Source organism: Eschrichtius robustus, chromosome 10, assembly GCF_028021215.1.
Source record: "Eschrichtius robustus isolate mEscRob2 chromosome 10, mEscRob2.pri, whole genome shotgun sequence".
In the NCBI taxonomy this organism is placed as follows: Eukaryota; Metazoa; Chordata; class Mammalia; order Artiodactyla; family Eschrichtiidae; genus Eschrichtius; species Eschrichtius robustus.
This window is the reverse complement of record NC_090833.1, coordinates 56931284-56958101: the sequence shown is the minus strand read 5'-3', so window position 1 is coordinate 56958101 and position 26818 is coordinate 56931284. Positions and strand designations below refer to the sequence as shown.

Genomic DNA, 26818 nt, shown 5'->3' with positions numbered 1-26818 from the left:
CTTACAAGATAGCAATTAGTAACAATGTAAAGTCCTTATTTGGATCCTGATTCAAACAAACTTAAATATCCATGTATGACATTTGAGACAATGGAAATTTGAACAAATATTTACTAGATTTGATGATATAATTAGTTAACAAATTTTTTTTACACATGTGACAACATATTGTGGTTATGCTTTCTGAAAGTCTGTATCTTCTAGATACAAACTGAAATACTTATGTAAAAAAACTTGGAAGTCTTTAGAAAAAAGTTTAAGAGTAATATAAAATTGCTTAGCTTTGGGACATTCTTGACACTTCTGAACATGTTAAGCTGTAATCAGCTTTTTTTTCATAATCTATCATTTTATAGCAAAGTTAAAACAACATACAGCATAAATGTGGGAATCCCTTATTTCCCTAAAAAGTGGTAGAACAAATTCAAGTAGCTGAAACTGGAAGGTATTCCCCACCCTTCATGCAGCGATATGGCCAATGCCAGAGGAAATAAAATACTAGATGATGCAATTTAATGATTCATTTTCAATCTAATTTAAATTTGATTCTTCAAAATAAAAATGATTCTAATGTTTAAAACTAGCCCTAAGTGACAGTAGCTCCAATCACGGTGCTGTGTTTCCCAGAGCTGATTTTGAGCTTAACTGAATGCAGGAAAAGCACTGAAACCAGTCTGGCTTATATTCAAATGTGAGAGTCTACAGAGCCCAGAAGTAGATTGCCAGGTCTGGACTCAGCCTGTTTACAGCACAGCTCTGGCACTTCCTTGCCCTATGAACTTTGGCCAGTTTCTTAACCTTTCTGTGCCTTTGATATTCATCCATAAGAAGGGGATAAGAAATCCTGCCTATTAGGACTGTCAGTAGAATTAAATAAATACACGTGAGCAAATGCAAAACAAATATTCAATAAATATTGGCTCTATTTATGGCTCTGAATTCAGGGTAGGAAAACTGATTCGATAATATTAAAAGTTTTATGAAAATTTAGTTTCAGAAACTAGAACTGTTTTAGAATATTCTCAGGTTTGTGAAATAAGTAGCACTGATTATGCTTAAATTGAACCTAAGACTTGGTTGTTATAGATAAAAGAATAGTCACTAGGTTCTTAATTTGAAACTTTTTCCCCATTTAGTTAAAAAAAAACCCAAAAGATCAAACCCAGGGTGAAATCTGTCCCTTAGGTGCTTAAGATTTCATACTAGTTCTCAATACCAAAAATCAAGAGTAAAAAATTGTGCAAAATGTTTCAGTAAAAACACACAATGAAATACTCTGGAAATGACTGATTCTTAAAAACACCTACAAATATAAGCCAGACAAATGTAAAAAAGTGAAACAAGATGAGCTATTTTTCTGGTCATAAAATATTTATTAAGGTATACTTTAGGGAATATAGTGAATATAAAATTTAGGATCACAATATGAAGCAATTTCAATCCTCTCAAAAAGTCAGCCCAGTCCTCAATGCTCTGCAGATGTAAAACCACTGGTGAGACTCACTAAAAGCAGTTTGATTAGTACAGAAGAGGCTTTTCACATGAACATTTACAACTAGATCATCTGAATACCTCTTTTAAGTGCAAAACCACACCACATTACACTAATGCAGCAACAATGCATTCATATTGTTTTCATTAGTAGTCAGCTTGCATAAAACACCAGAAAAAAGCACAATGGAGCTCACAAAATTGGCTAAAAAAATGAACCTGTCCTGCAAAACACACACTGTAATGGAAGAAGACATTAAAAATGTATTATGCACACTACAGAAGCTGCGTTCATTCCAACAATCTCAAGTGTCACTTCCTTTTCTGAAAATCAAATTACATGAACCAGGCACAACTAATATTTGGGAGGCAGTGTGTAGCTAAAATTTCATTTAACTAATTATTCAATGATTTAAAAAATCCCCATAAATCTTTTCTGTCCTGAGGTAGTTGCAAAATAAATCATAACTTGGATATCAACTAGAGCTGAGGCTTTGACTTTTTACTCATTAAAACTAGTTGTTAAACTGACAAGAACTACCTTTTGATATTTAAAAGACAGTTGAGAAATGGGCCTCTTACTACACACACAAGATGATGGCTACGTAGGAAAGAGGATTAGCTGCTTCAGAACGTGAGAGATATGGTCCACCATTGCTTCCACCCCCCACCCCCACCCCAACCATTTTAGATTCTTTATTGTCCAAAAAGCCACAGGGAGCAACACAGTAGAAGTAGACAGATCATCGTCCTTTGCTGTAGCCAGGGAAGAAAAGGTCAAGTAGAGTCTGCAGAACCTCATTGGGAATCATGATGTAATTCTGGCCAAGATCGTGCCGGCAAGCAGGGCAGGAGAACACTTGAGCCTTAAAGGAGCGCTGTAAGCAATCCTAAGGCAAAACCAAAACCAAAATGAAACAAAATAAAAAAACACCTAATTTCACCTGAGGGTAAAGCACATAGAAAGTACTCAACAACTTAGGCTTTTAAACAGAACTAGAAACTTACTGTTTGGCAACAAGAGAAACATAAAACATGAACAACTGTCAAGGCCTGAATCTGCACTATGAAAATTAACCTACAGATGTGGCTTTAGTTCCACCTCTGACACATACTGTGAGACTTCAGGTAAATGACCACTTTTGTATACATTAATTTCCTCATCCAGTAAAAATGAATGTTAGAATTCTGCATGTTTCCACTAGCGTCACCTTCTAGGTTGGATTTTAATCCTGATCTTTCCTGATAGAGCACAAAAGAAAAACAACTCAGGAATCCCCTGCTTAAAACTAAATTACGTATCTACTTTATGAAGTCAATGTATAATGTGCTTTCCAAAAATATATTTAGCTCTACTTAACTGACTCAAGGTCACATACAAACACTTAGTGGAAGGTCGGTTTCCATTTTACAAAAGAAACTAAAGTTCAGAAGTTAGGTCAGGGCACATAACCACCAATCAGTAGAACAAGATTCCAACCTTGGTTTGACTGAAATTCAAATTCCCTTTACACCACACTGATAAGACAATATTCAACTCCTCTGGGCATGCTGCCAGACAGAATCTGTTCTAGGTTCCCTCAAGTACACGAAATTATTTCAGTTTGCACTATAATATATGAAACATACGTAAGCTGTAACAGAAAATAGCAACAACACATTACTTTCTTCTCTATTTCAACCCCTCCTCAATAATTTCAAACATGATAGAATGTTGAGACTATACAGATTTGAATTACTACAGAATTAAAACATGGATTCACCACCAAGATGTAATTAAACGTTTCCTAACCAGCAAATTTCCTTATCTATTCTGCTTCATGAAAAAAATGCTTGTTCGCATGCTGAAAAGAGGTTTGGAGGTCAGTGTGCCTTCTGACCTAACAAGGGAAAATGAGAAAGGAGTTCTACTTACTTTACAGACATTGTGGAGGCAATCTGTTGTCACAGGCTGGTAAACTAGCTCCTGGCAGCAGACACACATAAAAGATTGTTCCAATTTTTTCAGAAAATTCTAGAATGGTACCCAAGGAGAAGAAAAAAAGGTTAGCATTTCATAATATATTAAAAGAATTGCAAATAATTGGGGAAAAAAGTGTCAATCCCATTTAGTATGTTTTCTATTAAGAAAAAAATCAAGTAGTGATTGTAACTAACAAGCAAATGCGTAATAGGAAACTGCAGAAATCCCATCCATAAGATAGACATATTAGTTTTTAAATCTTAGGATTGAGTTGCAAAGGTTGCAAAGTCAGGACATATGGCTTCAAAAAGTAAACTTCATATTCCAGAGATTACTATTTTTCACTTAAAAAAATCATGAACAGCTTGTCTCAGGTCATTACATACAGATCTATTTTCAAAAAGCTCCATGGTATTCTAATATATCTCTATATATTCAATCTTCTTCTCTTAAAAACCGTCAATACTTATTTTTTATGCTAAAAAAGATAAAAGCACTTGGCAATAATACTCTAGTATCTAAGACCCCAAAGAATCAACATATTTATTTACCTAGAATAATTTTCTGTGATATTTTGCCCCAATCCCCAAATCCCGTATTTTCCTGGTGCTACTGTTTACTCAAATTGGGACTAAATTACAGAAGGTCGAGCTTTCTAAAGCAAACATGATCAGATGGGTAGTCTATAATCTTCAAAAGCCATTACTGGGTTCCATCTTACCTAAGCTGTTTGTTTAACCTAGAAGGAAAAGTAGTTTTTTGAATAGTCACCAGGATAATCCTCAACTCAGTTATTTTTTGGTAGTAGGGGAGTATATTTTATGTTTGTTCTTTATGTTAATAATAAAAGTAGAATCTACAGGAATTTCAAGTAAAAAAAAAAACCCCAAAGATTCCATTTCATAGTTATGTCTTGATAATAACTTATTTATTTATTTATTTTTAAAACATCTTTATTGAAGTATAATTGCCTTACAATGGTGTGTTAGCTTCTGCTTTATAACAAAGTGAATCAGTTATACATATACAATATGTTCCCATTTCTCTTCCCTCTTGCATCTCCCTCCCTCCCACCCTCCCCATCCCACCCCTCTAGGTGGTCACAAAGCACCGAGCTGATCTCCCTGTGCTATGCGGCTGCTTCCCACTAGTTATCTATTTTACATTTGGTAGTGTATATAATAACTTATTTTTAAGCATGGATTATAAAGCTCAAGTGAATTATCAATGAAGTGTTATTCAACACACTAGAAGAATATACCAGTTAGAGGGAGATGTGGAAAAAACTTAACTTTAATACCAGGTACCTTCTCTCTGACAAACTACTTTGTTAATGACTGATATTTCCCCAGTATCTCCACAGTGCCTGTAATATGAGCATACTTAGTATCAACATTTTGAGTTCCTACAATGTACCAGGCACTCATCTACACAGCAGTAATAAAAAGGCCAAGTCTCTGCTCTCATGGAACTTTATATTCCTTTAGGAGAGCAGATTTTTAAAAACTCAACTTCATATAGTAGTATCTGACGAAACAAGGCAAATTAAAGCAACAGAGTAAGGAGGGTCTATTTTAGAAAGGATAGCCAGGGAAGGCCTCTCTGAGGAGTGTAGTATTTTGCAGAGACTTACAAGATATGAAGGAACGAGCCACATGAAGATACAGAGAGGAGAATTCTAGTCAGAGAGATAGTATATGTGTAAAGGCCTAGGAACAGGAACAGGTTGAGTGTGTTTAAATAGCACAGATGTCACTGTGGCTAAAGCAGTTTGGGCCTGAGAGAGCAGCAAGAGGAGAATGCAGAGGTAGGTAGGGATGGATGCCAGATCATATAGGGCCTTGGGAAGGTGTTTGGATATAAGCATACATATATAATATATGCATTTATTTAAAAGTCACTGCTGGCCAAAACCTGATTTTTCTGGCTTACTAAATGTGTTCCTGGTTTATCTGAAAAGAATGGGCATGAAACCTACGCAGGGCAATAGTACATAAATGTTCAGAGTAACCACTAGCAGCAAGGTCACAGTCACCTGACCTAGTTATAGGTATGTAAGACCCTGCCACCAGGGGCAGGATTTTTATTGTTTTTGTTTGTTTGAGAACTGTCAATTGGTGACTTTCACATAAAAGTTAAATTGAAAGAAGAGGTTGAAAAGTACACTTGATTTGCACATACCTACCGAGTCTTGCAGGATTTGACCACTTCAATAATTTGTTAAAAATGATAAACAGGATATATGAAAAGCCACAGATTGAAGCCTAATACACATGTCCAACCCAGACAACAGACGTGCCAAAGAGAACTTCCATGTGCACTCAGGTGGCATTATCCTTCACCTGTATCTGCTACTTTGTCTTCTGCCCACTCACAGCTGGAACTCACCTGAGTTATCACTAACCAGCTGTATCCTCTCCAACCAGAAAATAATCAGACCATGACCAACAACTGCTTGCTGTTTCTTACTTGCTCTAAGTGAAAAGGAATCTGACGTACCAGAGTCAGACTCTCCATATGCCTGGTTCTCTCTTGGCTAAAAAGCAAGTAACACTTCTCACAGAGCTAACTCACTTTTCTCTGTCCTCCAAACATGTAAGTCTCATTCTACCCAAGGACAACGCAAAATATCACATTTATAGACGAAACAAAGAAAAAAAAAACCTCCAGTATCAATCCAAAGGGTATCTGATAAACCTCATTCATTTCTAAGTCTACAAACTGTATCAGGAAGATGTTTCCATAATGATGACTATTTGTCAAACAAAAAGCAACACAAAAACTATGAGAGTTCCCTCTAAATCCACATAAAAGGGGCATATAGATATGCATTAACCCCATTTCAGACACACAAGAAGTTCTGGCCAATGTGCTCAGAAAAATGAAGAAAACATTGGAAGGAAGAAATTACTAAAAAATGACAAAGTGGAATTTCAAGAGAGGATACTAGAGCTCACCCACAACAGCAGCTTTTCTTTTTGAAGGAAAGAAAGCAGAAGAGTAACGATATTACACATGACAAGGGGCTAATATCTAAGAAAACAGAAGAATTAAATTTATAAGCAAAATTAGAGACAATAAGAACAGTGAGCAAAGAATGAACAATTTACATTTGAAACCCCTACCTTTTGGGATTTGATAAGAAAGCTTCATTGCAAAACACAGCTTAACACAAAACCCAGATGTCAGTTAACCTTGAAATTCCTTTTCATTTTAAAATTTTATCATTACCAAAAAAAAAAAAAATGGAAAAAAAATCCAAAACATGAAATACTTAAATAAATGCTGGTTTATTTTACTCCTAGGTTGAACATGCGGGCATTGAAAATTATGCTGAATTGCTTAAGACTTGTTCTATCAGGTAACTTTGAGCTGTAACAAAACTTTCCTGATGAGTTTCAGATTAAACTGAATGTGTTCCACAACTGAAAATTCTTCCTATGAACAGCAACTCACCATAAATTATCAAGTTCAAGCACAGAGAGGTCAAAAAACCAACATCTAAGAGGACTAAAATCAATTTAAAAGCATCAAGTGCTGCCTCATTTCTGAAAGGTGGCCGTACTGGGTGAGAAGATTGGATAAAAGGATCAAGTTTTAACTCACTTGTGAAAATGATAATTCATAGGGAAAATATTTTTCATCATTTGTTAATATTAGAAACTTATTAAAAAAATATTTACATACTGGTCCTTCCACAAGAGATGCAAGAACTTCATCCCATAGCTTCTGGTTTTGATGATCTTCTCTGATTAGATGTTGTTGTTGAGGGGTTAGTTGGAAAGCCTCAACTGCTTCTCCTGAATCTGATGCTTTCAGTACTTTGGAGGCACTTGGACAATCATCTAGATTTATTTAAAAATACATCAGCACACTACAAGTGGTTCTAAGCAGAACTATGAAACGAAAGAGTAAACTGGCACCAATTACGTTTAGCATGAAGATAACCAGGGTAGAGCAGCATTTAACTTTCCCATATAGTTTAGGATACTTTGTTTAGGCTCTGACACTATTAAGATATACAAAAAGCTCACCCCACCCCACCCCCACCAAAAAAAAAATCCCTTCATTTTTCTTTTAATTTCTTATGAGTTTTCTCTTTATTAGAAACTATGTTATTCAGATTTATGTCCTGCAATCATTACCTACCATCTGTAGATGGCCTTTTTGAGGCTCCACTGGCCTTCTTTGACTGTCCTTTAGTCTTCTTCCCTTCCTTATCTGAAGGGTAACCTACTGGATACTGACGAGGGAAAAAAGTACAATGTAGATTTAAGCTTCATAGAGAAGAGGGGTTCTAGATCCTTGTCAGAAATTTAAAAAGGGGAATGGGGAGGAATCTATACTTTCCCTAAATTGAAAAGATTTATATAAAGGACACAGACGTTTAAAGAAACAGAATTCAAAGGACAGAAGACTATTAAAAATCCCCAATTCAGTGTAAAACCATGTAGCTTTGACTGTTAAAGATATTCCATTTAATAATGTGATGATCTTAGTTTCAGATCAAAAAGAAGAAAGAACTTTTTAGGAGTTGTGACTAGGGGGCTTAAAAAGTTTGAGGAAGAAAGGAAAGTAGAATTAGATATGAAGGTAAGTGAAGATCAACCAAAGAGCACAATAGATGATACTCATATAGTTGGGGTTACACTAAGTTATGGAGCCAATCTTAAAAACAAAATACCCCATGAAGGGCCAAATTTCTATCTCGCCAAATTAAGAGGCAGGGGTGGGGTGGGGCGGGAGAGCTTTTAGAAGACCTAAAGCCACTAAATCACTGAATTCTTTATCAACCAAAAGGTTAGACTTTAAGGAATAAATTCTACCCTATTACCCTTGTGTTTTATTGGCTATGCTTTCTTTTGGACATGCTTTGTGATAACACTCATATTTAAAGCTCAATATGTTATACAGCCCTCATCAATGATATTAACTCATCATAGCTGACTGGCTTATATGCTTTGTTCTGCTCAACTGTTTCAAATTTAACCTATCTAGAACACTGCTCTGCTGAACAGTAGACTTGAAAAAAAAATCCTTTGAAAATGGATTTAACAATAGGTTTTAAAAATATTTAGTTATAAAAGGAATTATTTTGGCAGTTATTTTAGCAGCTGATGGGTCTCATTTAAACAATTCTATGAGTTTAAAAAGAAAACAAAAACAGAAACAGACTTGCACTAGAAGAGACACACTCACCTGCCTGGGTGGTCAGACACTTGCCCATAGTTCAGCCCCTACACATGCAGTGTGGGCAGAGCCAGGGGAAATGACAAAGCTGGTAGTCTTTACGAGAAGCACAGCGATGGGGAATGATGGAGGATGAACTCAAACCATGCTCTGAAGTCAGTGTCAGGGACAAAGTCTAGGGTGTATAGGCAGTGGAGGGGAAATGTAGCCATACCATCCATTATGCACAAAAAACCAACAAAGTCTTATATGGGTTAACAGCTGAGCATGGGCAAAGGGAAAAAAAAAAGGCAAAGCACTAAAGGTGGTGACAGGACAAGGAAGCAGCTTTGAGGGGGAAGAGAGAAAAGGGGTGAGGAAAAGTGAGAAGGGTAGAAAGCAGACCACTCTTATAAGCCACCTCCCCCCTTCCCCTACCAGAGACACACCCCCTGTGCCCTCTAGGATAAACTTCCCTTCTCAAGGCGTCTTATATCTAAATTTTAGGTATCCCTTTCCCTCATACTTCAAGTCCAGATTGAATTGGAAATACAGCTGACCCTTGAACAACACAGGGGGTTAGGGCGGGGCCAATCCTCTCAAGTTGAAAATTCCTGTGTAACTTATAGTTGGCCCTCTGCATCTGCAGATTCAACCAACCACAGATATGTACTGAAATATTTGCTATTGAAAAAAATCCGTGTATAACTGGACCGATGTAGTTCAAACCCATGGTGTTCAAGGGTCAACTGCACTTTACATTTCATCGTCAAGCCCAGCTTTCCCCAAGCACAATTCTTGGTCTTAGGGCAGTTTGACACCTAGGATGCTACTTTTTTACTTCTTTTCCTTCCATATACTTGCATGATCTCATTCCTCACCCCTTACAGTCCACTGACCAACTGCTGTGGGTTATATCCAGTGTTAAGGCACATAGATAGTACAGAGGCATACGTTTTTATGAAAATACAAGTAGCCTAGACAAATGTAATCTAACCTGCAAACGCAGACATAGTCTCCTTGACCGTTCTATTCCTTCTGAGGTCCAAGGAGCAGGTTCAACATCATCTCTCCTTAAAAGATAGCGCCAAACCAAGAATCCATGGCTTGATGAAATCTCTGGCCAGTATTTCACCACCTAAATCATAATATTTCAGTACTAGTTTGAAATGTAAAGTTTAGACTTATTCATAATGTCATAATAGCGTTTTAAGTAAACTTGGCAGAACTAAATGCAACTTTGAAAGATACTTGCTCTGCTGTAATAGTAAGTAAAAAATATGCACTTAAATATCGTTTTGACCTTATTTCCTAATTATGATAATTCCCTTAAGTATAGATTGCTATAAATTTGAAGTAGCAGCAAGATTATGCTCATTAATTAATAGAATTTTGCTTAATAGTAGATAAAAATGGTGGCAGTAGATGTCTTCATTTTTAAAACAAAGAATGCAACCTATTTTCAAAATTACGATGTGCTCCGCTTCGAAAAATCTATTACAATTAGAATCATTCTGGAAGATATAAGAATCAATGTCTACAACGGCCAAGTTATTTGAACAGTTTTATCATAAGAGAATATATACTTGTAAAAAAACTTAACCCAAAATATAACGCTGCCTTTAGGGACTTTGGATAAGCCTTAAAAGACAAGTGTCAAAATTAAGAGCTCGTTTTGTACACGTTGTATTTCCAGAAAAAGTAGAAAGACCAACTAAGACGGTCTGTTGTTTCCTTTAGCCCACCCACAGTAGAGCAGTTCCCTGTGGCAACCCTGTCTTGAAAGCCCAGGAAGAATGACTAACAAGATGTCATGCCAGATAGAGCACCTTATAAATGCCATCATATCTGTTGCCTTCTTCAGGAGCATATTTGCTGATCTTCCTCCCTTTAAAACTGCGTATCACTCTGACTGGCTTACCAGCTCTCCAATTCCGAGACTCTGCTCCAATTTTATCATCCAATGGAGCATCACAGTTTAGGGCCAATGCCCTAAAAAATAAAACAAAGTCTTTATACCAAGTAATCTTTCTTCAAGTATATAATCGCATCATTAGCTCAATTAAAAGGTGAATTATGCCTTACCTGATGGTTAAGATTCTATGATTCTTTCCATATTATTCCAGATAATAGGATTATGCTTTCCCCCACCAGCAGAGAAGACAAATCAGTTTTCTGATGTCACCCCCAAGCCAGGGGATTGGTTCTCAGATAGCCTGTAGGGTTCTTCTGAAAGTAATAACATCTGTGCCACGTATAATAGAAAACAACTAGAAATACATGGAATTTGCTTTAAATAACGTTTGTTGAGGGAAGGGAGAAAGTTGGAAAACTAAAGCAAGTGATTGTTGTAATAGTTATTTTTGATAAGGGAATGAGGTAAATTGCTGGAAAAATGTAGAAAGAAATCCAGAAAAATAAATTTGTCAGCAAGGTATGAATGACCTTCCTAGGTCTACTTTCCACATTCCAGACAATAGAGATTCCTTAAGTTTAGAAGATAATAAGAACAAGTTTAATATGAGAATATCCTTTAAAGACTTCCAGTAAAAAGGTAAGTTTAAATAAAACTGAAGCATTCAAATACCTGTGCTAAATCATGACAATAAAGATTTTTGGCTGCTCAAGATCACTACATTTTACTGACGACACATGAACAAGGAGGAACACTGAGCTGGAAACAGCACTGGATTTAGCTGAAGCTTCCTTAGTATGTGTACTCACCTAGTAGTAATTAATCAGTAAGGTTAACAGACGTTAGAAGACCTTCCTTGGGGAAACTTAGTCCTGCTCCCCAAAAGACAAACTAGAATGTATTTAAAGTTAGTATTTTTCCTCTAAGACACCTATATCCTAAGTGAAAAGAATCCACTAAGAACATTTAAGGTTAAAAAAAAGATACCCTCCCCTCAAATCTGGTAAAATCAGATATGATACAACATGCTTTTTCAGGGTATAGTTCTTTTTATGCAAGCTCAAAAACAAACAAACAAAAAAAACCCCAAACAAACAAAAGACCTTAAGACTAAATGACTAATCTACTATAATCTTTCTATCATAGTTAAAGTAAATGAACTTAAGTGTTTTGTTAAAAAATTTTTTTAATAGACGTGGTCAAAGAGTTAAAGGTCACCAAGTTATCTTTTTTATCTCAAATGGGAGATGCATTAAAACTCTGAGGTAGAAGCAAATGTAGCCATCAATTCTAGGGCTGGTATTATTTATGGAATACCTATTGAGATACATATACTTCATCCTCTTAAAGAGCTAAGAAAGAGATATGTACTATCTTCACATTAATGAGTGGAATGCTTTGGTGCTCACAGGTACCTTCCATCATAATGACTGCACCATTAACTGGAATTATTAACTCACTTCTAGTTTCACATAAGTATGCAGTCTGTTCAAGTTTGTGTAAAGAGTCTAAGAGGATGAAACTAGGCAAAACAACAAGGCTTTTCCATTACTCTATCCACAGCTCAATCGATTGCCTCTAACCGCCCTGATAAAGGATGGCCAGGTTACCTGCTGCCCTCTTCAGTTTCATAAAGTGGAAGAGCTGAGAAGAAACAGGAACAAACTTCTCAAAAGCAAAAAGCAGGTATCAAACTACCTCTTAGTAGAGAAACAAAAAAGGAATTAGACCATATACACGTCAGGAAAGAGTATACTATGGGTCAGAGCTTTCACCTCAGCTTTCGTGTTTATAAAACATATAGGTACCTTTGCCTAAGAGGCCTTTACAATCACAAGGTGTACTCACAGCTTAATGTATAAATTACCTGAAGGAATGTTAGAGTCTCTGTGGTAAGTCAATCCTAAATTGTTTTGAGCTTCTATTTCATTTTCACTACCTTCCTTATTAATATATACATTTTTACTACTTGTCAATTATTTTCTGAGATTGTGACATATGATAAACAGGGTATATTTATTAGATTCTTCAAAAGCTTGACAGGAATCTATCATGTACATTACAAGTGCAGGTAGTTACAAAGGAAGTTTCATTCAAGCCAAATAATCTTATTATTAAAGGGAAAGTATAATTTTCAGATTTGACAACATGAAAAAGCCCTTTTGCAAATTCAAGATACATTTTCATTGACAATACACATCGAAATATTTGTAATTCCTTTTAAGATCATTCTTCCTAAAGAGTTGCTTTCTTGTTAGAAAAAGACTGCGTAGGGGCTGGACTCCTACCTCAGCAATGTTTTCACCAGCAAATCTGACCTGTCTCCTCTGCTGGTTCAATAAAATAATCCTACTGTCAGAAATAATATAGAAGGAAGACATAAAAACAGATTCTATGTAACTTGGTATGCAACAAAGTCTTGAAATCATAAAGTATATTCTTTACTTCACATGGTAATCAGAAATTAAGGACACACTACTTAAAACTGAGTGATTTAGACTCAGGAAAGCGAAAAATACTCACTTTTACTCAATATTCCACAAAATACCCTTAATAATAGGATACAAAAAATTTCAACTTCATGATCACAAAATTATCAGTATGACAAGTTATAATGTGGTCATTGATATCTGATGGTTTGGGTTACTTAATTATTGGTATTAGCATGCCATTTACGAAATAAAACATTTTGAAGTTATTAAATTTTCTATTCCCATGGAAGCTGGAATATCATGAATATTTCTATAGAATAAAGTCAGCACAAGGTGGCTCTTTTGTACCTAAACATTCTCTTTTTTAACAGTTAAAAGACATTTTATCATAAATCCTAAAAGCACCTTGTGTAGTTCTGATTAAGTTATCTGATGTTTCACTTATGCACATAAATGTGGCTCCCAAACATAACCCTATTTCACATTAGTCTCCTCTAAAAAGAAGTCTGTCACTTTAAAAGATAAATCTGTGTTTAGTAGAACATAACTTTGACCTGTGTGGTAGTAGATAAGCCACCTTGTCCTCAATTTCATTAAATTATATAGGTTCTTTTTCCTTTAAAGGTTTCAACATGTTTCCAAATGCAAAGCACATGTATTAAGACTGGGAATTATGTCATTTAAAAAAATGATACTAAGAAATAAGTTAGGAAGCTTATAAGTAATTATATACTAATCAGGTAATAGGATTTGTATTTTAGCTATATTAACTCACAATTTAAGATTCTCCTCTACAGTGTAAGTTATAAATTATAGTCCTATAATCCAACTTTTACACAAAGCCCAAATTCTAAACAGTCTTTACAAACTAACAATATAGAGTACCTGTTCATGTTTGTTAATGTTTGATCAGCCGATGGTGCACCAATTCTTTTATTACCAGCAAGATTTTTACCACCACTCCCAGTGTATGTGAATTCATCACCTCGGTCCTGCAGGAAAACATTTTTGGCATTAAAACACCTAAAGCCAGGTATAATTCACCAATTCTTGTTTCAGAGTCAGAACTTTCGGTTCGGATGTTATAAGTTGACATGTTCTCTCAAGGTATCTACCAAAGTAAGGCAAAATTCAAATGCAATCTTGTGTGTAATATACCTTCAAGCTGTTATCACTTGATCTAAAGATTTCATTTTAAGGTTATGGCTTCCAACACCTCCAAACATAGCTATTCTTATACAAATAATTTATAGAATGTTACAAAATAAGGTCTTATGGGTTGGGAATATTGTTTAATTTAATTCAATGTTATTAAAATCAACTTATCAATATTAATTTGTAGGTTCTTTACAGGGCACCATTTTAATAAATACTCCAAAACTGATTTCCCAACAGCAATCTATACCATATCCAAGGCTTACTGTTTTTTTTTTTTTTTAACATCTTTATTGGAGTATAATTGCTTTACAATGGTATGTTAGTTTCTGCTTTATAACAAAGTGAATCACCATATCCAAGTTTGCTGCTAAATTTCAAACTTAAAAATCGTAACAGCATTGTAAGTTCCCCACATTTTACAGTCTATGGGTTTACTCAAATTATATTGGCATAAAACAATTACCTACCATTAAGAAGAAACTTAGAAAAGAATTTGGATACTAAAAGTTGTATAGCATCTACTAAATGTGAAAAAAACACGCCCAAAGAAGATATTAAAAACTAGCTCCACGAGTATTTTTATAGTAGCTACAAATTTATATCGCTATTGTTTTTGCCTGATTCAGTACTTAAACCGAGGAAAGTAACTATCAGTATGTAAATTAATTCTACTAATACTATCTCAATAGTGGTTCTTCTTCAATGCAAGATTATTTTAACTAGTTCAGACTGAACTTAAGATAATGAAGTTTTCTCTACTTAATTCTTGCTTGTAATAAAGGTCAATTATTTTGCATCTAGTTTTTCCTTTGATTAAAAGTCATAACTAAAATCTCATGGTTTTAAGTGTTTCTATATGTCCTAAAACCTTCATTCAATTCACTTTGTTGACCCAAAATTGAGGTCTATATTTTAAAGAATAAGGTGTTAAGGAATTTCATCTTCAGTGTATACTCCATTTGAAGGAATTCTAATAAATAAGTACATCTAAAATAGTCCAGAATACTTCTTAAATTGATCAGATACAGTCTTCCAAATGGTATCTGGATTGACTTCACAATGCTCATATTTATAACCCTGTCGACTTTTAAAGTTATAACTGTGGTAGTGCTATAAAGGAAAAAGTAGTGTGAACTAGGTAGGAGAGAGCTTAATAGGGACAACATAAGTTCAACAGTGTTTGAAACATAAGAACAAAAACATTTCTGATTATTCTTCAAGCAGCAAATAATCATGTAAAAATAGTTAAATTCTATGTCATTAACTCATCTATACTTGAATTCATCATTATACCATGAAAGCACGCAGATGAAACAGACTGGGAGAAAATACCTCCAAACTACACATCCAATGAACAGTAAAAACAAACAAAACCCACAACCCAATTAGAAAATGGGCAAAAGACCTGAAGAGCTACACCACCCAAGAGGATATACACATAACAAATAAATAAATCATGTCCAACACTCTTAGTTAGCCATTAGGGAAATGTCAATTAAAAATACAATGAGCTATAACTACATACCTATCAGAATGGCTAAAAGAAAGCAACAACACAATGCTGGTGAGGATGCAGAGAAACTGAATCACTCATACACTGCTGATAAGAACAAGAAGTAGTACAGTCACTCTGGAAAATACTTCAGCAGTTTCTTTTTTTCCATCTTTTTTTTCTTTTTTTGTCAGTTTCTTAAAGAACTAATCATGCAACTACCATACAACCCAGCAATTACACTTCTGGGCATTTATCCCAAAGAAATGAACACTCTTGTTTACAAAAAAACCTGTCACAATTTTAAATGCAGCATTATTTGCTGGAAATAACCAAGATGTTCTTCAATGGGTGAATGGTTGTACTGTGGTACACCTATATCCATGGAACACTACTCAGCAATAAAAAGGAATGAACTATTGACACATGCCACAATTTGAGGATTATGCTGAGTGAAAAAAACCCAATCCCAAAAGTTATACACTATACGATTCCATTTATAAAAATTTTTGAAGTGACAAAATTATAGAAACAGAGAACAGATTGGTGGTTGTCTGGGGTTAAGGGGGTTTGGGGGAACAGGTATAGTATGGTGGCTAAAAAAGGGCAACATGAGGGATCCTTGTGGTAAGGGAAATGTTCAGTGTCCTGAATGTATCAATGTCAGTATCCTGGTTGATATTAAACTATAGTTTTGCAAGATGTTACCAATGGCTGAACCTGAATAAAGGGCAAAGACATCTCTGTATTATTTCTAACGCTACATGTCAATCTACAATTATTAAAAATGTAAATGAGCCCAAAATTAAAAATGAGCTCTAAAGAAAATGTGACTATTTTCACTGCAATAATCAGTACACACAAAGATTAAGGACTGCCAATTGATTTACTTTTTAACTGGTAAAGAACTGACCACTTCAACATAAAAACAATGCTAAAAGAGATGGGATTTATCCTGGACAAAGCTTCTGTATTTTACTGAATGATCAAGACAGGTTCTAAAGAACAAGCTTGTATCATGACTTACTACTTCATCCGCAAATCCACCAGCCAGGACAAGAGAGTAAGCGCCATCATTACTTCGACCATGAATTCCACCAACATGGGGTCTATGGACACCCGCTTCGCTCACCTATAACATCAAGAGAGACTCAAAATACCTTTGAACAGTTCGTTAAGTTACATTTACAAAATGGTTTCACACATGTTATTGTATCCTAAAAGCTTCAACTAAGAACTGAATATCACACAGAATTTCTAAGCTTTGCTCACAGACTACTTCTCCCCAACTATATATCCTTCAGGTACTGAATTGATGACTCTTAAAACTGCTCAGGCCTAGAATTGTGAGTTTCAAAATAACTATTAAATAATCATTATCCTATGTCTATTGGTAATTCCAGCTCAATTTGGGCAAAAAATAATTTACTATAAGTGCTCTAGATCTCTTTTTTTCTCATTTCTCATCTTTCATTATGGCACTGTTCCCTAGCCAAGTCAAAAAGGCAAGAGTCATTTCAGCCTCATTCTTCTGTATTCTTCAAACCCATCTGGTCACAAATATTGTTGATTTGATCGCCTAAATCTCTCAAAACCATCTTTTTCTACTTTCACTGATATAAGCCTAGTTTGAGTGTGAATACTTAAAACATACCCTTTTTCACTGCCTCCAGCAGTTTTGTTCCTTCAAACTCATTCTACCTATCACAAACAGAATGATCCTTTTAAGAACATATCTGCTTTTAATTTTCAACTGCTTAACATGTATTAAACAGTCTTAATAGTATATTAAGCCCAAGTTAATTATTACATATTATCCTCTCTCAACCGGGCGCCTAGCTACCTTCCCAGCCTTATCTTCAGCTTCTCCATTTTGGAGCCTATACATCTGAGCCCAACTACTCAATGATAAACATACTACCCATTTTCAGTTTATTCATGCAATTCTTCTATTTCAATGGCCTACTACTTTTCCCCATGTATCTTCAATTCTGGCTCACTTAAACTTAAGTGTCACTTCTTTGTGTACCTCAAACTTCTTAAGAGAAGTATTCTAATTCATTTGTTTATCACACAACTGTTCTTAGCAGAGTAAATCCAAGCCTGTATAGTGGGCTAGGTAAAGAGGCACATTAGATGAGAAGCTGATAAGAGCAACAGAACCTGGATTTAGGCCTTGGAAACACTAGGTACTTTAGAGCATAGGACCATTTGATTCCCAACCTCACCAACCCCGATAATAAATCATGCTGAATCTTCCCTACTTCCTAAACTGCAAATCTATCCTCCTAAATGCTTAGGCCAATGACCTCAGTCATCTTAGACCATATTAATGAGGCTTTTACAATCTGAGAATGAATGACAGGCATACAAAAAAAAGAAGCAAACAAAGAACAAGGCAATTAAAAATACACTAAGTGTATTTTATTATAATTTTTATTTCATATATAAATATTATAAATAATACATAGCATAAAAAATAAATCTTATTTATTATTGTACAGGCATACCTCAGAGATATTTCAGGTTTGGTTCCAGACCACTACAATAAAGTAAATATTGCAATAAAGCGAGTCACACAAATTTTCTGGTTTCCCAGTACATATAAAAGTCATATTTACACTATACTGTAGTCTTAAGTGTATGACAGCATTATGTCTAAAAAACGTACACACCTTAATTAAAAAATAATGCTGTCGGAAAAATGGCGCCTATCGACTTGCTTGACACAGGGTTGCCAAAAAGCTTCAATTTGTAAAAAACACGGTATTTGTGAAGTACAATGAAGCAAAGCGCAATGCAATGAGGTATGCCTGAACTCAGTTTTTTTTTTTTTTTACTGTATTTATAGATTCAAAGTCATAATATAAGCCTTGAAAATTGATTTATTCAAAATTATGATATAACCATTGCAAGGATGAGAGGACACAGTGTGTTAAACTAAATTCTTGTCTTCCATAGAAAGAGATTAATAAAACCAAAATATAAAGACAAAAGCTGTACAAACATGTTATTTATAAATAAGGAGGTAAATTCAGAAAAAGTAACTTTAAAGTGATTGCCTCTTAGAAACAGAAAATGGTGAAAAAAGAGGGTAGGTTTTTAAAATATAAATCATACTCTAGTATTTAACTTTCCATGCTATGTATAACATTATTTTAATCTTAAAATTTTATCAGTGGTCTAAGCACCAGTGCTATTCGACTCTTAAAGTTCAGAATCCTGTCTAACTGGAAACTGCTCTTTCCCTAAGAGATTTTTTTTTCCACATTAAATTTTCCATAATGAAAAAATTACTTTTCTAAAGAAGAAATTAGAAAAATACAAGAGTTTTCTTTAAGAGGAAAAGAGAAGTAATTTAATCCTTGGATTATCTGACATTTCCTCCAACCAATATCTTAACATTCATTCAAGAGGATAATCCCCAAAGAAAACACCCTAAGTGAGCTTCCTTGCAGATCAATGACATTAAATGAGAACTTACTGCATGACTTAAAGATCTATTTCAAATATTAAATTCTTGGCAAGAAAAGTTCTTCAGAACACTTAATAACTTTAACTACCATAACTATAACAGAATAGTAAAACGAAGTGATTCAAAGGCTTAGAGGAAGCCTAATTCCATGATGTGTGCTCCTCTGTCTGCTAAGCTATGAGCAAGAGTCTACCCATCCTATAGGAAATCTTTCATTCTAACAACTGAATGCCCTGTGATACTACCTAGGTTAGTCCATTTAGAATCAATCGACACTGACACTGCTACAATTTGAACTATACCCAATTTTACCCTTTCAACTAAGCCAATTTAAAACATACCTGAACTCTAAATCTCCAAGTCGATCCAACAGGAATTCCAGGAATAGGTCCATAATGATTAGAAGGAACAATAGTACATTCTCTAGTGCGACCAACACAGGCCATTCCCTACAAGGTACCGAACAAACTGAGAAATCAGTTATGTTAAATCTTAAAGAAGGCCCTTAATTCCCATAAAATGTGGATAAAATAAAAACCTAACAATTTATATGATTAATATTTAACAATTTATATGATTAATCAATATAGTTGTTTGTTAACATTTCAGATTCTTAACATCATTTATACCATTACTACTATTGGAACTGAAACATTGTAACTTGCGTCACAGTTATAAACATTGTAACTAGGAAGAAAAAGAGACTTCCTTCTTTACCCTGCCCCAGTCTCTTCGGCTTTCAGTACTAGCTGATGGCATCTTTGCTTTCTTTTTACTCATCTTGAGTCTTTCACCAGCCTTTACAACTTCACTAGAATCAGTTTTACAGGAAGGACAATACCTTAAGAAAAAAGAGGAAAAGGAATTTTGATAATATTATATTAAAGCCAATAACAGAATAATGGCCTTTCTAGGTTAGAACAAGTTTTAAGATGTAATACTTGGTGTATATTACAGAGTTTCAGTTGGCATTTCAGTATTAAGCTTTTCAAAATATTTACATGATTAAGCTCACCGAAAAAAACTTGTCATTCTTTTAGAGAACTTAAAAGATTTTATTATCAAATTCTCAAATGCAATGCAAAAGCCAAACAAGGCTGTCCAATTTAAATGGCACCATAAACTCTGATCTTATCACTAATCCTCAGAGTAGAAATTATTCATTTGAAGTTTTTATCATTAAAGCAAAAGTGGTAAGAATGGATGATTCTAGACTGAACAATGATCCATGCAACTGATATATCTCCCCATCTAAATTGGTTATTAGAATTCTCAGATTCAAAAATGTATAGTCTAATTGCAGGCATAATGAAATGTGATTGATATTTGCGTGCTGAACGGATGTCCTGTCACCTTGCTAAAATCACATATTACCTCCAGAAAGCTTTTTGTAGATATTTTATGACTTTTCTAATTAGAGAACATTGCTGCAAATAAAATGTTCCCCCCACACAAAAAAGTATAGTTTATTATAACAAGTACACTGGATTCAAGGATGCTTGCTTATATTAGCCTTATCTCTAGCTCAATTTCAATTCTCTATACTTGTTTGTCCTTTAGCCTATCTGTAGTTGGTCATTCTACTGTAACTTGTACACCATTATAATCTGCCTTATATCATTTCTAAAAAGCAAAGCAGAAGTATGTCTATAGAATGAGATGGGACTATTCTTGAGTCACCAAGATATGGAAACTTTGAGTATATCCAAAGATCAACTGGCCACTCCCCCATTAGTCTTAGATTTCTTTTTCTATACTTCCCATTTTATAATGATCTATGCCATGTGGCCTACAGAGTAAAGAAGATGACACCTGTACCCACTAGTTAATTTTGCCTGCCTAATTATGACACATGTAAACAATTCGGTCCCTGAGAAAATTAGTCGGGCAGTGAGATACAGAAACAAATTCAAGGTAAAATTATGTATGATACGGCAATAAATACTATCACGTAAAATCCCTACTAATTTGGAAATCAGGAAGGCTTCCAAAAATTAATTTGTGGTACGAAAGATGGTATTTTACCTGATGTGCTAACCCTATAATTTTATCAAAGATCTTATGTTGAAAGCAGATATTATCTCTGATGAGAAAATGAGCTCAGAGGTTAAATATCCAGACAACATAATTTGGAGAAGTGGAAAAGAAGATTTAAGGTTAAGGAATTACAGGTAAAGTGAAGGACCTCGATATGAATGTAGAAATACTCCATAGAGTAATCTAAGACAGTCTTCTAATTATAGTCATCCCTGGGATCCATCTTTTCATCAAGTTTGTTAAGAACTCAGGCACTATTTTGGCACTGGGTAGGGATAAATGTTTGTGATCAAAATATTTGTAAACAGTTAAGGAAAACTACTAGTACATAAAATGAAACAATTTCAGAAAGTGGTAAATGCTATAAAGGAAATACATCAGGGTTATGTGGGTGGTAATAGTGATTAGAAATGTTATGTGTCTTTAGATACAATAGTTAAAGGTTCTGAGGTGGGATTCCAGCTGAGATTCCTATCAAGAGGCCAGGTAAGACATTCCAGGCAAAGAGGCGTTAAATGTAAAGGTCCTGAAGCATAGTAAGGAATGGTACGTTCTGAAGAACATAAAAGTAGTCAGGGGGCAGGTCATAGATGGCAAGGGTTGAGATTTTATCCTAAACGCAACAGGAAGACATTAGGGGGTTTTAAACAGGTGAGTAACCTGATTCAGGACTTAGATCATTCTGCTGCTCTGGCGAGAAGGACAGCTGGTAGACAATGTGAAAGCAAGACTAGTTAGGCATTTACTATACAGTTCAGGGTAGAGATAGTGGTTTGAACTGGGTGGTGAGAGTAGAGAAACATTATGGAGAACTGTAAGATTTGCTCATGTGTTATTGGATGTGAGTGGGGAGAAGAGAGAATCAAAATTAAGTTTAGCTTTTTGGCCCTCAACAAGTGGATGAGATGATCGTATTACCTACTGAAAATTAGGTGAGGAGCGGGATTTTAGGGGACACGTTTGTGGAAATCAAGATCTCTATTTGGACTCACTAGTTTTGTGATACTAGCGAAGCAGGCAGTTGAATATAGGGAATATAAAGCTCAGGGAAGACTGGATCTGAAAATATAAATTCCAAGCTGTTTGCTTGGTATTTAAAGTCTCATGATTACATGAGGTCATCTAGGGAGCAAGGATGAAGAGAGAAAACATGGGTAGTGCTTTGGGAAACTCTGAAATGTGGTAGATGAGAGAAAACCAACAAGAGACCAAGGAAAGGCCGGTGAGGCTGGAGGAAAATGAGAATAGATGATATCATACAAACTACAAAAACAGAGTTAGCAGGTAAACAGGACAGTAAGGAGAGGACTCAGAAGTGACTCTTGGGTTTGGCAACATAAAATGTGTAAGCCTAATATAAGCAGATATAGTTGAGTAGTGAGAGGGAAGGTCAGACTGGAGTGCTGGGGTATGGACAGGAGGAGAGCAAATGGAAATAATCAGTGGAGACAGCTCTGAGAAGCAAGGGAGTGGGCAGCTTTCTCCCACAATACAAAGGTGGGAGAAATGGGACCTAGGAAAGTGTGTATGTGCATGTGTTGTGAAAACAAGAGATTCTAGGATACTAATGAGAATAACCCAGTAATGGCAATTCGGGAGTGCAATTAACTGCAAGAGTGAAGTTCCTCAAAATGCAAAAGGATACGAAACTGTGAGAGCAGGAAGAAAGGTTCGCATTTAGTGAAGCAAGAACACATCGTCCGCAGAAACAAAGAGGAAGAAGCACATGAGACTTCAGAGGAAATATAATTACTGGTGATGGTAAAATGCAGGGTGTGACCATGCAAAGTAGTGGCAGAGGGTTAAAGGAAGAAGTTGTATCCTTTTTTTTCTTCCCCCACCCCTACAGCCTCTGCTGTAATACAACAACCTTCCCAACAGGTGGGGAGAGACCAAAGGAATGGAGAACAATCTATTCTTCACAATGATATCAGCTACATAATGGTGATGTTAGTATTTCTGAGTACAGTCTGTCATCCCTCTAACTTAATCTTCCATGCTAACAACATGAACCGTAGTCTAAAAAGAAAAAACTTCCTAATATGACATCTTAAGAAGCGTATTATAACTTTAACTGGGAACATTTTCCCCCAGTCTCTTTTCTAATCCTTTCTGTTTGTAGCTAACACTACTCAGTACAAGTATAGATTCTGGCAAGTATATTTCACCTTGGTGCCTGGTTCTACTATTAACCTCATACGATTAAGTATGATAATCCATACTAAGCACTTTATTAGTGTCTTGCATGTATGAAGCACTTAACTGTTAAGTAACATTATAAAACATTTAATAGGCACATCTAAAATAACTGAGGGGTAGAGGGAACCATCTACAAAGGCTTCCCAGTTGAAGTCATACTTAAGTGAAAACCTGAAGGATGAGTATCATCCTGAAGTTACGCAAAGAGGAAAATGTTTCCAAGAAGAAAATGCATCAAGTGTAAACCCAGAGAAGATAAAGAACATGACTTATTTAAGAAGCTGAAAGATATTTAATCTGGCTAGGGTATAGCGTTATTTGGGGAAATAAAAGAGCAAAGTGGCAAGGGATACAGTGGGAGAAATCAACTAAAAAACACTGTGCAGGGCCCTGTACAGTAACATAAAGCCTCTGAAGCAAAGGAGTAACTATCAAATTTGCATTTCTGAAAGAACACAGGACTCATATTGGAGAAGGGACTGGAGAGATTAAAAAATGGAGCGAGAGACTGGGTCAGAAGCTGTTGCTATAACTGAATAAAGGTATCAATGCCAAATAACCATTAGTTATACAATTTTAAGCCCTTTAATATACACTACGTAGGCCGCTCTCGCCTTCTGAGATGGACCGCATTCTGCCTACAGAATGTGTGTCTCTCTCAATAAATCTACCTCTTACCTATCAAAAATGTATATACACTACGTATCTTTAGAAATCTACTTTTGGTGTTTCAAAGACACATTTCACATGCAATTCTTAACACAGTAGCAACAAAAATCCCCTGATAATCATACCAGTATTCCTCTTCAGGGACCTTTTCCAAAGGAGGATTCAGGCAGTAAATATGATAGGCCATGTTACATTCATCACATAGAACTTGCATGTTGGGTTCCTGTTTTCCACCACATATACGACAGGAGCAAGAACGGCATTTCTTATTTGGGTCTCCACCACAAAAGTCACATTCAGGGTCATTTTTCCCTATTAAGAACAAAATTATAGCGAGCCTAGTCTTAAAATCATTTTTATCTCTATGAATCTTATAAAGAAAAACCCATGAGAATAACATGCAGCTTTTTTAACAAAGAGAAAAGAACCATAAGGAATAATCCAGTGTAGTACTTTAAAGTTCCCCAAATGTGCATCGAGATGCTTAGGGGCAATGCAGTGAACTCACGGGGCACCGTAAGATATATTAAAATTTCAAGCAAAATACAATACTTGAACAAAGTTGTTTGGATCTAACTACTTAGTAAACGAAACTATTAGTAACACCTATTCTGCAGATCCAAACCTTTCCTTGGGTGGACTGAACTAGGAGGGGTACGGCTGTTAGAAGTTAGCAAACCCATTTTGGTTTTGCTATGCCCCCAATACACTCTTTATTAGTAACAGTATCTAACAGTTTATTTTATTTTTTTATCTTACTTGTCAATTGGTTCAGAACTCTGGCAACTAACAGGTTCCACTTATTGCCCCCCGACTTCCCCCATCCTGCCAGCCTCCCCCATCTAAACCCAAACACCTTCTGCCAAAATATTCACTTGAAATTATAAAATATACATACATACACAGAAATCTTATAGTAATGCTAATACCAAAAGTTAAATTTAAATGTCAAAAGAGTAACAGTTGGATCGATTTTGTGTAAAATGAGGTAAGTTTATAAGAACTATAATACAGACATAGCCAAATATGTTAAATTCAAAAAGGAAATTGCAGAATAAATTTTTTACACAAAATTAACTGTATAGATACACAAAGATGAATTATATAGATACAGAAAGATGTCTAGAATTACATATATTGTTAGAGTGATTACCTCTTGGGAGTTCTATAACTTATATAGTTCTATACTCTGAATTTCTTACAAATGCACACAATAAATTCGCGAGGAGTTTACCGTATCAGAGCTGATTGTTCAATATGAGAAACAGGGAACAAGTACCTGACAAATAAGAGAGGGGGAAAGAAAACTGCCACTGATTTCAGTACTAACTTTCTGACTGATCACACTGCCTATTCTTGCTAATGAATGGAAGGTTACAATTTTGTTTCACTTCCACTAAGGTAGCTGTGACAACATATATAAGTAATGGAAATTTCACAGACCTAAAATGCCAAAGGTATGTTTAGATTTTTGGTTTGGAGAGTGATCTGGTCAATGGCAATCTGGCTGTGGCTCTGAAATGGTTTCTTTACACAGAAGTTCAAAGCTGTAGCTATAACATGATTAGCATTAGACAGAGGAGAGAACAACATATATATGCAGATATACTGAGAGAGAAAACACAAGAAAAACCTAGTCAATCTTGTTTTTCTATTGTGTTTTACTGAGAGCAAGTAAGTCACATTAAATAAGTTTACTCATCAAGTTTACCTTTATTCCTAGAATATAACCATACAGTCATAAACCATAGAAACAGTCATACACAGTATGCCTTAAGGTTCTTAATTCACGTAGATGTATTAGCATTGCAGCCTCAAAAAATGAGTATGGCTTAGACCAGTAACATGGAAATTTATTTATTGATCTGTTAAAGGTCTTGTCTTGTTCTAATCTTGCACAACTGTGGTAAGAAGAGGTTAGGCAGAACTATTTAATCTTGAATATTTCTTTACCCAGAATATACTAGACATTGACACACAGCATAAAGTCAATGAATTGTTCTCCAGAAAAAAAATCAGAATTGACAGAGTATGAGACACTGTAACCTATTTGGAAAGATAGTGATTGAACCATGAATGAAAAGACTTAGAATCTAGTCTACCTCTGTTACCAACTAGCTATATGATATTAAGTAAAATATATACAAGGAAGAGATAAGGCTACATTCTAACATCCTAACGATGACATAAACCTCATTCACTACCTCCCAGAAATTCAGGGCTCAACCAGCATTATTCTTCTCAGGCTCTACTAGTATAAAAATAAGTCTCACTATTCAAAATTAATCTTAAATGGCCACAACATTACCAAAGTGGGTTTTTAATCTGGACAGACTCTATATAATAAACGAAACAGCAAGAAAATGGCAATAAAATGCCAAGATGAGAAAATACTTTTTGAAAACAAATTTTATCATTTGAGAAAAATCCATTAAACCAAAATAGATCTTATATCAAAATGGTTGTCTTGAAAATAAATTTGTATGGTCTACAATTTTATACTTTCTCAAAAGTTATTCCCTGGCCAGTTAAAATGGCGATCATGAACAATAAATGCAGTCTCAGCCCATAAGAAAAATCCATACTTAAAAACTTTCCATCTGCCAATGAAAGAGGATGGGCTCCAGGTTTCTCGATCTTGAAGATTTCATTTATGAATCTTATCTGACAGTCATTTAATTTTCCTTCAGAACCCCTGTTTAAAAAAGGAAGAAAGGTTAACCTCTGCCAGCAAAATCTAAATCATACACAAATAGTAAATAAAAGTCAGTTTGGAAACTCGCTGAACACTACCTATTTACAAATGGGGATTATAGCT

At 35.2% G+C, this 26818-nt stretch overlaps 1 protein-coding gene across 1 annotated transcript in view; it reads right to left on the bottom strand.

The window, feature by feature from the left end:
- Nucleotides 1–1352: 1352 nt before the first annotated feature.
- UHRF2 (ubiquitin like with PHD and ring finger domains 2) overlaps nt 1353–26818 on the bottom strand; it is a 75289-nt gene continuing 49823 nt past the window's right edge. Inside the window, exons 5-16 of the mRNA XM_068551842.1 lie at nt 26586–26695; nt 24126–24312; nt 19813–19936; nt 19437–19544; nt 16648–16752; nt 13856–13962; nt 10453–10615; nt 9621–9761; nt 7604–7697; nt 7142–7299; nt 3407–3505; nt 1353–2381 (exon numbers count right to left, since the gene is read on the bottom strand). Of these exons, the coding sequence (XP_068407943.1) occupies nt 2235–2381; nt 3407–3505; nt 7142–7299; nt 7604–7697; nt 9621–9761; nt 10453–10615; nt 13856–13962; nt 16648–16752; nt 19437–19544; nt 19813–19936; nt 24126–24312; nt 26586–26695 (1543 nt within the window). The 3' untranslated portion in view covers nt 1353–2234. The remainder of the gene's footprint in view (nt 2382–3406; nt 3506–7141; nt 7300–7603; nt 7698–9620; nt 9762–10452; nt 10616–13855; nt 13963–16647; nt 16753–19436; nt 19545–19812; nt 19937–24125; nt 24313–26585; nt 26696–26818) is intronic.